The 13,896-nt window shown below is 45.6% G+C and overlaps 1 protein-coding gene across 1 annotated transcript in view; it reads left to right on the forward strand.

Annotated features, from left to right (window-relative positions):
• Nucleotides 1–10,902, forward strand: part of ATP6V1B1 (ATPase H+ transporting V1 subunit B1) — a 36,095-nt gene extending 25,193 nt beyond the window's left edge. Inside the window, exons 3-14 of the mRNA XM_007940111.2 lie at nt 3,359–3,457; nt 3,661–3,754; nt 4,285–4,362; nt 5,330–5,469; nt 6,436–6,537; nt 7,173–7,270; nt 8,330–8,453; nt 8,723–8,873; nt 9,100–9,182; nt 10,242–10,346; nt 10,522–10,651; nt 10,739–10,902. Of these exons, the coding sequence (XP_007938302.1) occupies nt 3,359–3,457; nt 3,661–3,754; nt 4,285–4,362; nt 5,330–5,469; nt 6,436–6,537; nt 7,173–7,270; nt 8,330–8,453; nt 8,723–8,873; nt 9,100–9,182; nt 10,242–10,346; nt 10,522–10,651; nt 10,739–10,902 (1,368 nt within the window). The remainder of the gene's footprint in view (nt 1–3,358; nt 3,458–3,660; nt 3,755–4,284; nt 4,363–5,329; nt 5,470–6,435; nt 6,538–7,172; nt 7,271–8,329; nt 8,454–8,722; nt 8,874–9,099; nt 9,183–10,241; nt 10,347–10,521; nt 10,652–10,738) is intronic.
• Nucleotides 10,903–13,896: the final 2,994 nt, after the last annotated feature.

Consider the following 13,896-nt stretch of genomic DNA (forward strand, 5'->3'; position numbering starts at 1 on the left):
TCATATTTGTTGTCTGTACTTCCCATGTACCTCTCTATGTCTTTCTCATCCTCAATGGTGCCATATTGGTCTTCTGTGTGATTTTTGAAGATATTCTTTTATTACTTGTTTTCCAAGAGTAGTTTTATTTTTTGTTTTTTGTTTCTAATCATGGACTTTTTCTCTTCCCTACAATGTTTTTTAGATGGTCGTAGTTTTTTCTAACACTTTATTAATAAAGTGCTTTACATTAATAGATTTTCTTTTATTAGACTAAACTTGTCTTCCTGGAATAACTCCCAACTTGGTCTTTTTTATACATTGCTGGATTTGGTTTGCTAATATTTTGCTTCAGTTTTTTAAAATCTGTGTTCATGAGTGAGATTGCCTATACTTTCCCCTCAATTATCTTATTTCAGTATCAAGGCTATGCTTGCCTCATAAAATGAATTAAAGGCCGTGCCTTCTCTTCCAATCTTTTGAAGAGTTTAAGTAAGTCTTTAATGATTTGTTTCTTGATTGTTAAAACTAACTGGTAAAACTATCTGAGACTGGTGTTTTCTTTGGGAAGATTTCACACTACTTCTTCAATATCTTAAAATACTAGTCTGGCTTTCTATTTCATTTATAATCTGCTTTGGTTTGAGTTGTATTCTCCTAGAACTTTATTTCATCTAAATTCTCAAATGTAATGCATTACATTGTTTTTATTTCCTTTCATTCCTTTAATATTTTCAGTGTGTCTAGTTAGGGCTTTTTTATTCCAACAATTATTTATTCACGCCTTCTCTATTAATTAGGAGCTCTGGTGGTGTAGTGGTTAAGGCATTTGGCTGCTAACCAAAAGGTAAGCAGTTCAAGCCCACTAGCTGCTTCATGGGAGAAAGATGAGGCAGTCTGCTTCTGTAAAGATTTACAGTCTTGGAAACCCTATGGGGAAGTTCTACTCTGTCCTGTAGGGTCTCCATGAGTCAGAATCAATTGATGGCAGTGGGTTTGGTTTGGGTTAAGTTTTTTCTCTTAATTGGTGTTGCTCTAGATTTGTCTGTCTTACTAGGCTTTTCAAAGAATCAATTTTGGCTTAACTGATCTTCTCTATTACATATTTGTTTTCTGTTCTAATTACATCTGCACTTTTATTTTTCTTTCCACTTTCTTTGGATCCTTAATGCTACTCTTCCCCCCCCCCGCAACTTCTCAAGTTTCATACTTTTAATCAACTTCAATCTTTTTTTTTTTTCTAATATAAACATTTAAAACTTTAAATGCAACACACAAATGGAGGTAGTTTTTTGTTATTGTTTAGTATTAACAAATATTACTAATATTTTAGTAATATTGGGATTTTCTAATCCCAATTATAATGTACTCAATATTTAGGATGATTTTGAATTTTCAGATACATGAAATATTTCTATCTTTTGTTACTGATTTCCTTCTTACTTTTATTATGGCCAGAGCAAAGTACAGCTTACATGCTCTATAAGTATAAATATTGGCATGAAGTCATCTCCTTTTCATTCTTCGCAGATATTATGTCATTTCAGTTTTGGTTTCCTCTGTGGTCCAGAAAGTAGTTAGAGGAGCATTTAGTGCCCATAATATTAGGAACTGTGGATGATGGAGAGGTGTTGTCTTTCCACCATTTATTTTTATTGGATTAAGATTATAGTTTACTTCTTGAAGTAATTCAACAACCTGACAAACAAGGTGATAGAGCTGAAGGATGCCTCTGAAGCTATGTGTCTCTCCAGTGCTTCCTCTGCGAAGAAGGAGCAGGTATAGGACTTAGTTGTCTTCATACTGGTAACGGCTGAGGACCAGTGGGAAGTGTCCTCTCCCACTCAAACCTCCTTGGCCAAGCTCTTAGCCTCCTCCTTTTGTTGTTGTTGTCAGTTCCTTTTGAGTGGATTCCTACCACGGCAACTCCATACGTGCAGAGGAAAACTACTCCATGGGATTTTCTAGGCTGTGACCTTTCAGAAACCGGTCACCAGGCCTGTCTTCTGAGGCGGCTCATTGTGAATTCAAATGCCAAACTTTTGGCTGGTCGTCAAGTGCTAAAGCATTTGTGCCTCCCAGGGACTCAGCCTTGTAAAGACTGGGACTCTGTGGCTCCCCTAGCATGCAGAGAGAAGCTCAGGTACCCCCTTGGGGAAGAGCACACCTTATGCCTGTGGTCTTGGAAGGACAGCCTGATTCTCTTTTTTCATTAATTGAATTATAATCCACATGCTACAAAATTAACCTTTTTAAAGGACAAAATTCAGTGGTTTTTAGTGTATTCACAGACTTGTGCAACCACCACCACTATCTAATTCTAGAACATTTTTATCATCCTAGAAGAAATTCTGTACCCACTGAAGTCATCTTTCAGCCTCCCCTCCCCACAACCACTAATCTAATCTGTGTCTATAGATTTCCCTCCCTCATGGTAGCTTTGTAAAGTTGGTATTGTTATTATTATTTCCTTTCTAAAGATAAGAAAATTAAGTCCCAGAAACAGTAAGTAACTTCTACAAGGTCACACAGCTAGTAAGTGGCAGAGCTGCAATTCTAACCCTGGTCGTCCAACTCCAAAGTCCATGTTCCTTACTTAGGTATACAGCCTCCAAAACAGAACCCAAGCTTCCCACTGCTGAGATATTCAAGTTTGTATTAGTTTCCTGGTGCTGCTGTAACAGAAATACCACAAGTAGGTGGCTTTGACAAATATAAGTTTATTTTCTCATAGTTCAAGAGGCTAGAAGTCTGAATTCAAAGCACTGGCTATAGGGGAAGGCTCCCTCTCTGTCAACTCTCGGGGAACATCTTGGTTTCTTTCAACTCCAGTAGCCCTGGTGTTCCTCAGTTCCTTGGCAATCTTCACATGGCATCTATCTTTCTCCTGATTGTGTTTGCTTCTCTCTGTGTGTATGCTGCTCCTTATAACTCAGAAGTGATTAGGTTTAGGCCATACCCTTTTTAACCCTATTGCCACATAGGCAGGGAAAGTAGAAAACTAGAAATGGAACAACCAGAAGACAATGAAAGGGAATGTTGACATGTTGTGGAAAATGTAATTCATCTCATTGACCATCCACATAGAAATTGTCAAGCGGAACCTAATGTGCTATGTAAACTTTCATTGAAAACAAAATGAAATATTATTAAAAGATAAACAATTTTTAAAAAATAGGATTACATTAATAGGTATAGGGGTTAGGATCCCAACATATATTTTTGGGAGAACATAATTCATTCCATAACAAAGTTCATTTCCAAAAGAGTCTAGGCCCAAGAAGGGAGGTTTGAGATGGATCAAGGAAGGATCGGGGAGGCCTCAGGGACTTTGTCTCTAGTCTCATGGTTCTCTGGCTGTTCCCCACCTCCCTGCCAGTTTGCCCAGTATGCCGAGATTGTCAACTTCACCCTCCCCAACGGGACTCAAAGGAGTGGACAAGTGCTTGAGGTGGCTGGGACCAAGGCAATTGTCCAGGTAAGTGATCAGTGAGGTATTAGCTAATTGAGTGAATAAATGCATCCACAAGTTCCCACACTTATCTTATAAGCTTCTGAAGGCAGGAAATGTCCTTGTTCCCTGATAGCACCTAGTCCAGAACTGGACATGCAAAGGTATACGAATGGGAGGCCCCATTCAGCAAGCCCCTTAATGGCGTCATAAACTTCTTGTCCTCATAGGTGTTTGAAGGGACCTCTGGGATTGATGCCCAGAAGACCACCTGTGAATTCACAGGGGACATCCTACGGACTCCAGTGTCAGAGGACATGCTGGGTAAGGGCCAGGGGTGGGGGCCCCTCCTCTGCCTTCTTAACGTAGCTTCCCTCACTAAGCCTTTAGCACACTGTATCATCATTGCCTGTTTACTTGTCTGGCTCCCTTGTAAATATGAGGTCAGCTCAGGTGTTCAATAAATAAGGAAGGCAGATTCAATAAACCAAAGCCACAGTAGGTGGCTACCTATTTGGGATGATGATAAGCCTTTCATGCTCCCTAGTTCTCTTCTAAGACCTGCCATACCTGGCCCTCTCCTCTTTCCTGTCCTAGATTCTTCCCCATCAGAATCACATTCCTGAGCCAGCTCTTGCCTGTAAAAGGCTTCCAGGAGATGGAGGGTCCTGTCCAAGAGAACAGCTATGATAACCAGCTCTTTGGGGGCAAATGAAGGCTGAGAGGGGACCCAGGGCGAGACTGGGAGATGGGAATATGGGGACATATGGGAGTGGCTGGTGTGAAGAGTGGGCAGCAGGAGGAGACACAGAGCTGATGCTGAACCTCCTCCAACAACCCTTGCCTACCCCCAGGTCGGGTTTTCAATGGCTCTGGTAAACCAATTGACAAGGGGCCAGCAGTCATGGCAGAGGACTTCCTGGACATCAATGGTAAGTGACTAGAGGCTCTGGATGGCTCTTGGGACCTAGCCTCCAACAACCAACTCCACCCTGTTGTCACCTATCCAGAGGGAGCCCTACCCTTGAAGTTCAGCCCCAGACACAGGCCAGATGCAACAGCCCAGGGCTAACCCCCCAGGGCTGATCAGAGTGATAAGCAGATCAGGTGTGATGGGAGGACAGAAAAAGTCTCTCTTGTCCCCAGATCTGCTGCCACCACCTTCCTCAGAGCCTGAAATACTGCCATTAGCACTTCCTGTCCAATTCCTATAATAGTGTCATTATCATTGTGCAGATTCTACATGTGCCCCAAGACCCTCACTGTCCTGCCTTCCAGTTCACTATCCCCAATCCTGGTGGCTGTGGTGGTTTGTAGAGGTAGACACAGACCCTTCCAGGCCATCACTATTCAAGCTGTGAGGGCCATCCTGAGTCCTCCCACCCTATCGTGTCAGTTCATGGAGGACACGAGGAGGCCCAGGGAGTTGTGTGACTTGTCCACATCAATCACAAGTCAGGGATGGAGCACAGAGCATAATCCCCTCAGACAGGAGGTGTCCAAGTCACCCCCAGGTCCTTCAAATCCTGCACACTCACCAGTAGGTCATGAGGTAGGCACTGCCTCAGCCCAAGGTGGCCTCAGCCTGAGGTCCTTGCCTGCCTACCGATTCCATTGCACCAGAGCAGCGCTGTCCAAGGTACCACTGGCCATACTTGTCTATTTAAATTTAAATGAAATAAAATTCAGATTCAGCTCCTTATTCACACTAACCACATTTCTAGCGCTCAGTAGCCACATGTGGTGAGGGATGCCATACTGAGCAGCAGAGCTGAAGGATGTTTCTACCACCAGAGACAGCCTTGTTGAATGCTGCTGCTCTGCAGTGTGGGGAAGGGTTGGGGAAGCACAGGGAGGGAACTTGAACCCTTGAGCATGGCTCCATGATCACCCTCCCAGGCCAGCCCATCAACCCCCATGGTCGCATCTACCCTGAGGAGATGATCCAGACGGGTATTTCTCCCATTGATGTCATGAACAGCATTGCCCGAGGTCAGAAGATCCCTATTTTCTCAGCAGCTGGACTTCCCCACAATGAGGTGAGGCCTGTGGTTCTGGCAAGCATGACCAAGGAGAAGCGACAGAGTGCAGGGAGACCTAGGCTGGTGGGGCCAAGCAGGCAGGGGCTGGTGAGCCAGGGTCACCAGCCTCCAGACTGGCAGTGTCCTCTCAGGGCTGCACAAGACTTCCTCAGTGTCCAGTCATCTGCTCCAAGCAGGTCTTCAAACCTCTGCCCCCCAGTGAGTGGACCATCACAGGCTCACAAGAGAGCCCATGGGTCATACCCAAGGTTGAAAATCCTGCTGAACTGAGCTGACAGCCCCCACCCACTGGTTCTTATAATAGTCTTGCAAGCCTACACACAGTAACCCCTTGAATGGCAGCCCCATGGCCACCTGAAGCCCCCCTGTATGGGCTCCCCACCCCACCCTCACCAAGAGCAGATAGTCCAGTTCCTCTCAGAACAGCTGCTGTGACAAGACTTCCAAGGACTCCTCCTCTGTCTCCTGCTGTGACCACTCCTGGATGTGCTGTAGCTCACCTCAACATGGTCTGGGTGCTTAGAAGGCATGGGCATCCACCTATCCTGGATCTGGACACAATATCTGGTAGCCTCACACACTGCAGGTTTATTTCCCTCTGAACTTGGGAGAACAAGACAACTTTGGGAAGGAGCTAAGGCCCAAGGGAGGAAGGGCCTGACTGCCCTGAGCCAAGTTGCTTCTCTGTGCTGAGGCAGCTGCACTTTGGAATTGCTACCCTGCCTACTCCTCGTGATAGGCATTCGCAGCCCTTTAGTAGCCACAGAATAAGGTGCCTCCCCCCTCCCCTGAGAAAGCCTGTCATCCTGGCCAGTCTTCTCACTTCACTGGGCTTGAGTCTCCCTCCAAAGGTCTGGTCAGGAGGACAGACTGGAAATTGTTCCAAGTGCAGGGTGCTCATTGTGGCGGGCACTGGGCTCTGGTTTTGATGTCCTACTTCCCTTCCAACCTGCTGCACCCCAGATTGCGGCCCAGATCTGCCGCCAGGCTGGGCTGGTGAAGAAGTCCAAGGCTGTGCTGGATTACCATGATGACAACTTCGCCATTGTCTTTGCAGCCATGGGGGTAAGAGGGGCTGGGAAGAGGGACAAGTTCTGGAGGCTATGGCAGGCAGCCCTATCTCTCTTGGCCACTGGCACAGCCTAATCTGATGGGGAAGACACAATCTTGCTCCTTGATAAGCTGTCAGAATCCAGGTCTGTCTAATGAAAGAGGCTCTCTCACAGGACTGAGATAAAGTATGACTGAAAGGGTGAGAGTGGGTTCCGTGACCAGAGTGGGGCAGTGTGTTCTTTGAGGTGCCCCATAGGCTGAAGGAGTTACAGATGTACCCAGGATAGCCTAGGGGAGAGCAGAGCCAGAGAACTTGCAGGGACAAGACAACTTTGGGAAGGAGGTAAGAGGCAGCCCTCACACAGGGCCCAATGGTAGGACAGGAAGGCTGGGAAAGTGAGGATGGCACTGAGCAGAGCTGGACCTGAGGAACCCTGAACCTCTCTTTGGGGGTCTGATGAAGCCAGGACTAGAACAGCACGCCCAGCCCCTCCCTTTTCAAGCCCCAAGACCATCCCAGTGGCCTTGGTATCTTGATCCCCACCTAGTCAGCCAGTCAGTTGACAAACTTTACTAAGAAAAGATGGAAGGAGGTGGGACCTGAGACCAGAGGGCCCTGCCTCCAGCCCTCCTTACTGTGTGTCCAGGTGAACATGGAGACTGCCAGGTTCTTCAAGTCTGACTTTGAGCAGAATGGTGCCATGGGGAACGTCTGCCTCTTCCTGAACTTGGCCAATGACCCCACGTGAGCTCTCCCCTGGTACCCATATTGACCTCAGATGGGCAGGCCCCTATCCTCTTCCAAGATGCAGAATACCAGGGCTCAGGGGAGTCTCAGAACTATAGGGATGGACCAGAGCTGGAAGTGGAAAACTTCAGAGTACAGACAGGAAAATGAAGGCCTAGGAAAGAGTAGTGATAGCTCATGGAGGGACAGGGAGCCAGACCACCACCCTGCCCACTGCCCCCAGCCCCTCTGTTCTTTCCACAGCCTGGTTCCAGCCAGGGTTCCTCATCTTTGTGTCTCTTCCACAAAGTCACCACTAATGAGATTATTGTCCGAAATGATTTATTTAGAAAAAATACTATTTTAAAAGTTTAGAAAATGTGACTTTGAACTTGAAGGTCAGGTGGATGAAAAAAAAAAAATTTTGATAAATCTACTTGGGTATTGAGGGTACTCCAAAAACTAAGTCACAAAATGAGTCTACAATGATATCACTTGGGGAAGAACCTTCAGGCACAGAGCCAGGAACTGAGTGCCAGGAGCCAAAGGCATGGTCCTCAGGGGTACTCATGGGTGCTCCACATGGAAAGGGGCTGCCAGGGTGAGCAAGCTCATGGGATGTTCACAATGAGTGTGCTCAAGTGTGGTGAGAGGAACAACAAATAACAAGGGAATCCTGAGGACCTGGATGGTGACCCATGTGTGAGTGCCCTGGGGCAAGGCAGAACTAGGGCAAGACCATATGCCCTACCTCACCCAGCCCTTCACCCAAAGGCCCAGCCATTCTCAGAACTCAACAGGCTTCCTGGGCCTGCTGTCTAGCCCCAACCCAACTCCTCTTCTGGCCCCAGCGTCTCTTTCCTTTTCTACCTTGAATAGCAGGGAGGACATGTCAGACTTGGCTGAAGGGTACTCACTCCCTGGTACCATGGCCTGAGCTGGGGGCTGGGAGCAGGGGTTCATTTTACTGGCTCTATGCACGACACCATCTTCCCAATTCACCTTCTACTCAGCACTGGGGCTAACTGGAACACAACCTGGACCACCAGGGTCTCTAAACATTGGCTGTACCTCCAGGATTGAGCGCATCATCACCCCACGCCTGGCACTGACCACTGCTGAGTTCCTCGCCTACCAGTGTGAGAAGCACGTGCTGGTTATATTGACTGATATGAGTTCTTACGCAGAGGCTTTACGAGAGGTGAGGGGTCTGGCAGGGGCAACAGATCCCTCCTTGCTCTACGAGGTACTATACCCCTGAGGTCACCCTTCAAAGTCACCTCTAAGCCCCAAGTAGAAGGGAGCTCCCCCACCCAGCCCTGCTCCCACACGTGAGTTCCAGGGCTGGTCTCAGCCTGACCCCTCCTCTCCTGTTCGCCACTCATTTCTTAGAGTGCTGAACCTCCCACCCATCCTTCCTTGTGTCAGCTTCTCTCTCCCTTTCTTACCCCAATGCCCATGGTATTGCAGGTCTCAGCTGCCAGGGAGGAAGTGCCCGGGCGACGAGGCTTCCCTGGATACATGTATACAGACCTGGCCACCATCTACGAGCGGGCAGGCCGCGTGGAGGGCCGGGGAGGCTCCATCACACAGATCCCCATCCTTACCATGCCCAATGATGGTGAGCTCCTCACTGCCCACTGTCCCCCACAGTGCCCTACCTTTCCCTTCCCACTCAGACACTTAAAGGGCCGTGCTTCTTCACATAGATGTGTGTAACTGTTCTCCATCAGAGCAAGGGACAGCACCCCTACTCATCAGTCTCGTGAGCAGAATGGAACCCAGTGGGTCCTGAGTGATGGAGACCTGGTTCCCATGCCCACTGAGGCCAGCACATTTTCTTGTAGATATCACCCACCCCATCCCAGATCTGACAGGCTTCATCACAGAAGGACAGATCTACGTGGACAGACAGCTTCATAACAGACAGGTACTGCCCCCTTCCTCCCCACTTCCTGCTCTCTCCACCACTTCTTGTGCTATGTCTCCCCAAGGATTAGGAGGGGCTAGGCCAGGCTACCCCAAAACAGGAAATAAGTAACTGGGTAATTTGTGTGATCCACAGAAAGAAGCAGGTCTTCCATAGAGACAGTCCTGGGTAGAATCCAACCTATCTGGCTGTGTCACCTTGAGAAAATAAATTAATCTCCCTGATTTCTAGGTTTCCTACTCTATAAAATGGAAATATTACTAGTTATCACACATATGGATTGTGAGGACAAAAATAAATTGGCATGCAGAATGTATCCCAAACCCAAACCCATTGCCATAGAGTTGATTCCAACTCATAGAAGCTAAACATATGCCGCTTCTCTTCCCTCTCCAGTGATGTGTTTTGGTGAGCAGAAAATAGTCATCAATCAACATAAGTAGATTATAAATAACATGTTAAAAGGTTCAGAAATTGTTTGTTCCGTATGTAAGAGAAAGGCAACCCATGACTTTGTCCTCTTTGTTTGGTAGGTTTTTCCTTTCTTTTTCTATCTATCGGTGTTTCATTCTGTTGTACGTAAGGTTGCTGTGAGTCAGAGCCTCAGAGCCGACTCAATGGCACCTAACTACAACAACATTGTTGTAAATATAAACAATATTTGCTAATCCAGCATTTTTCAGGTGTACAACTTAGTGATATCAATTTACCTAAATCATTTTGTGCAACCATCATGGCAGGTTCTCTCTTTGCAACTGCTAAATCTTAAGCTTCATCCTAGTTTTTGTTTAAATTATCAAAATTGTGAAATATGGGGGCTTTTGTTAACAAATGTCATATCATCTCCCCCATCCACTGTCCTCTATGTAGGATGACACATGTAGACACCTGCATCCTGCAGCTCTAAAAATTGTGGGAGATAAAAGAGGGCTGGCTGGCTCACCTCTGTGTTGCGTGAAGATGACTCTTCTGAGGATTTAGGGGGTGAGGAGACAAACAGGGCTGGGAAGGAAAGGAAAGTTTGGATCCTGTGTTTGCCACTCCTTTCTTCTGATCCAGATCTATCCCCCCATCAACGTGCTCCCTTCCCTGTCCCGGTTGATGAAGTCTGCCATTGGGGAGGGCATGACCAGAAAAGACCATGGAGATGTCTCCAACCAATTGGTAAGGACGAGAGGGCACAGGGGCTCGCACGTAATCAGCTGGAGGTTTGAGCCCCATCTGGACCACGAACTTTTTTCTCCTGGCAAAATTCCTCCCCACAAAGGGGTCCAGCAGCACAGCCAGGGTGGGGGCCATCGGACTCCCATGACCACTGATCGCCTGTGCCCTCCCTCAGTATGCCTGCTATGCCATCGGAAAGGACGTGCAGGCCATGAAGGCCGTGGTGGGGGAGGAGGCACTCACTCCTGAGGACCTGCTCTACCTGGAATTCCTGCAGAAGTTCGAGAAGAACTTCATCAACCAGGGTGAGGCACGTTGGGGCGTCCAGGTGGTACTTCCCTTCCCCAACTCCACCCCGCAATACATTGCTAACTCTTCTGCTCTGTTCCTAGGCCCCTACGAGAACCGCTCAGTGTTTGAGTCACTGGACCTGGGCTGGCAGCTGCTGCGCATTTTCCCCAAAGAGATGCTGAAGCGCATTCCGCAGAACGTTATCGATGAGTTCTACCCCCGCGAGAGGGCGCCGCAGGACCCCGCTGCAGACACTGCGCTCTAGACCCCCCTGCGCCCACGTTAACCCCTTCATCCCCTGCACCTGCCACAGCTCCACACACCGGAACCAATCAATTCTGCGCCCAGTTCAGCCCCCTTCACCTACCCACCTATCCACCCACTCTTTCCCCTAGACTCCCCAAAACCAACAGAAAGCCTGTATTCGATGTTTCGCTCTGCTAGAAGCATCTATATTTTAATTTTAAATGCACCCCCTCCCAAATAAGTAACTGAGGCGAAGAATTTATTATCTTAGGTGAAAACAAGGTTGGCAAAAACTGATTATTGTTGAAGCTGAGTGATGGGTACATAAAAAACCAAAAACCAAATGCACTGCCATGGAGTCAGATCCGACTCATAGCCACCCCTCCTTGGGTTTCCAAGGCAGTATCTCTACGGAAGTAGATTGCCCAGTCTTCCTTCAGAGGAGTGGCTGGTGGGTTTGAACCGGGAGTCTTCTGATTAGCAGTCAAATGCCTTAGGCACTACGTCACCAGAGGTTCATTAAACATTGTACTTTAAAATAAAAATAAAAATAGTGTTTTAAGAGGCATTAATAGAATTCCTTTTAGAGAGATGTTTATCTTTGCTAAGAATATCTTGATAAACTTTGCTGGAATGTGAGCTTACGAACAGCCAAGGCCGGGATAGAAGTGACCGACTCTAAATAGCTCCGTCTGAGGGATGCTGGGGAGGAATTTGGGTGACTGCAGAGAGGAAGGGAGGAGAGTTGCTGGAGAGATGGCCAGAGTGAGGGCCAGGGAAGGGAGCAAGGGGTGGAGTAGTGCAGAAGACTGAGGGAAGGCACCCAGTTATGAAATGTGAGAAGAGTATCCAAAAATCAAGATCTTGATGTTCCTTTAAGGAGTCTTGGTAGTGCAGTGGTTAATGTAGTTGGCTGCTAACCAAATGTTCAACAGTTCAAACCCACGAACAGTTTGGCAGGAGAAAGATGTGGGAGGAGGAAGATGTGGCAGTTGGCTTTACCATAGTACAAAGATTACATAAGAAACCCTATGGGGCAGCTACACTCTGTCCTGTAGGGTTGCTATGATTCAGAATCCACTTGACCTAGTGGGTTTGTTTTTTGGTTTGTATGTTCCTTTGAAAGCTGCCTGCACTTCTGTAATGTCATCCCCTCCTCTGTCTCTACTGCCCCATCTTCAATGAAGTCATAAATTCTTCCTAAGAGTGGAGGAGTTTGGCAAGGGTGGAACTTAAACAATTGGCTATGTCTCATTTCTGGGTCACTGTGTTGTGGAATGAGGTCAGAATTCTTGGATCAAGAGCTAGTACCAAAAGAGACCCTGGGAATATAATTCCCGTATCCAAAATGATTCAGTCATCTTGGGGAAAGATTTGGGTGTCCTTTAGGCATAGGGTTGTTTGGTTTTTTAAAAAAATAGCACTTTTATTAAAATATAATTCACATACTATATAATTGATTGATTTGAATTGTACACTTCAACATTTTTAGTATATTCACAGAGTTATGCAACCATCATCACCATAAATTTTTGAACCTTTTCATTATTCTATAAAGAAATCTTGAACCCACCCAGAGCCATTGCCCCTTAGTCTCCCTAGCCACAATCACTCCTCTCTACCTTCTGCCAAGCCCTAGGCAACAACTAACCTACTTTCTGTCCTTATAAATTTGATTATTCTGGACATTTCATATAAATGGAGTAATACAATATGTGGTCTTTTGTGTCTGGCTTCTTTCACTTAGTAAAATGTTTCCAAGGTGCATCCTAGTTGCAGCAGGTAACAGTATTTCATATTTTATTGCCAAATAATATCCTACTGTATGAATATACCACCTTTTGTTTATCCATCAGTTTACAGACATTTGGGTTCTTTGGCTATTATGAACAATGTTACTATAACAATTGTGTGAAAGTTTTTGTGGGGATATATGTTTTCATTTCTCTCAGGTGTATGCTCCTAGGAGTGGAATTGCTGTGTGATATCATAACTGTTTAACTTTTGAGGAACTGGCAGCCTGCTTTCCAAAGAGCTGCATCATTTTACATTCTCATCTTCTATATGAGGGTTGCAATTTCTCAATATGTTCAAAAACATTTATATTTTTAAATTATAGCTACCTTATTGGGTGTGTGAGGAGCTCGGCTGTGCAGTGGTTAAAGCATTGGGCTGCTAACCAAGAGGTCAGTGGTTCAAACCTATCAGCTGCTCCAGGGGAGAAAGATGAGGCAGTCTGCTTCTGTAAAGATTTACAGCCTTGGAAACCCTATAGAGCAGTTCTGCTCTGTCCTCTAGAGTTGCTATAAGCTGGAATCAACTCAATGGTGGTGGTTTTATTTGTTTAGTTTTTTTGGCAATAATGACTAATGATGTTGAGCATCTTTTCACGGGCTTATGCCCATTTGCACATCTTTGGAGAAATGTCTATTCAGATCCTTTGCCTATTTAAAAATTTGGTTATTTATCTTTTTATTATTGAGTTGCAAGACTTCTTTATATATTCCAGTCACAAATACTTATTGATGATTTGCAAATATTGTCTCATTCTAGGAGCAGTCTTTTCATTTTCTTTGTGGGTTTTTTTTTTTTTTTCATTTTAATAATGTCCAGTTTATCTATTTTTGTTTGTATATGTCAAATCTAAGAAACCATTGCCTAATTCATGGTCACAAAGATTTACGGCTATGTTTTCTTGGAAATTCTTACATTATGTCTTTGATCCATTTTGAGCTTTTTATTAGAACTTTTTATTATAACTTTATTATAAATGTGAATAGTCACTTGTCCCAATGTAATTAATTAAAAAGACTATTGTTTACTCAATGAATGTCTTGGTATCCTTGGCAAAAATCAATTGATTATTAATGCGAGGATTTATCTTTGAATTCTCAAATCTATCCCATTGATTTATATGTCTATCCTTATATCAATCTCATACTTTTTGAATCACTGTAACTTTGGGGTAAGATTTGAAATTGGGAACTGGCAGTCCCCCAACTTTAAGTTTCAT

This window comes from Orycteropus afer, unplaced genomic scaffold (assembly GCF_000298275.1).
Source record: "Orycteropus afer afer isolate SDZICR_OR568_19922 unplaced genomic scaffold, OryAfe1.0 scaffold00065, whole genome shotgun sequence".
In the NCBI taxonomy this organism is placed as follows: Eukaryota; Metazoa; Chordata; class Mammalia; order Tubulidentata; family Orycteropodidae; genus Orycteropus; species Orycteropus afer.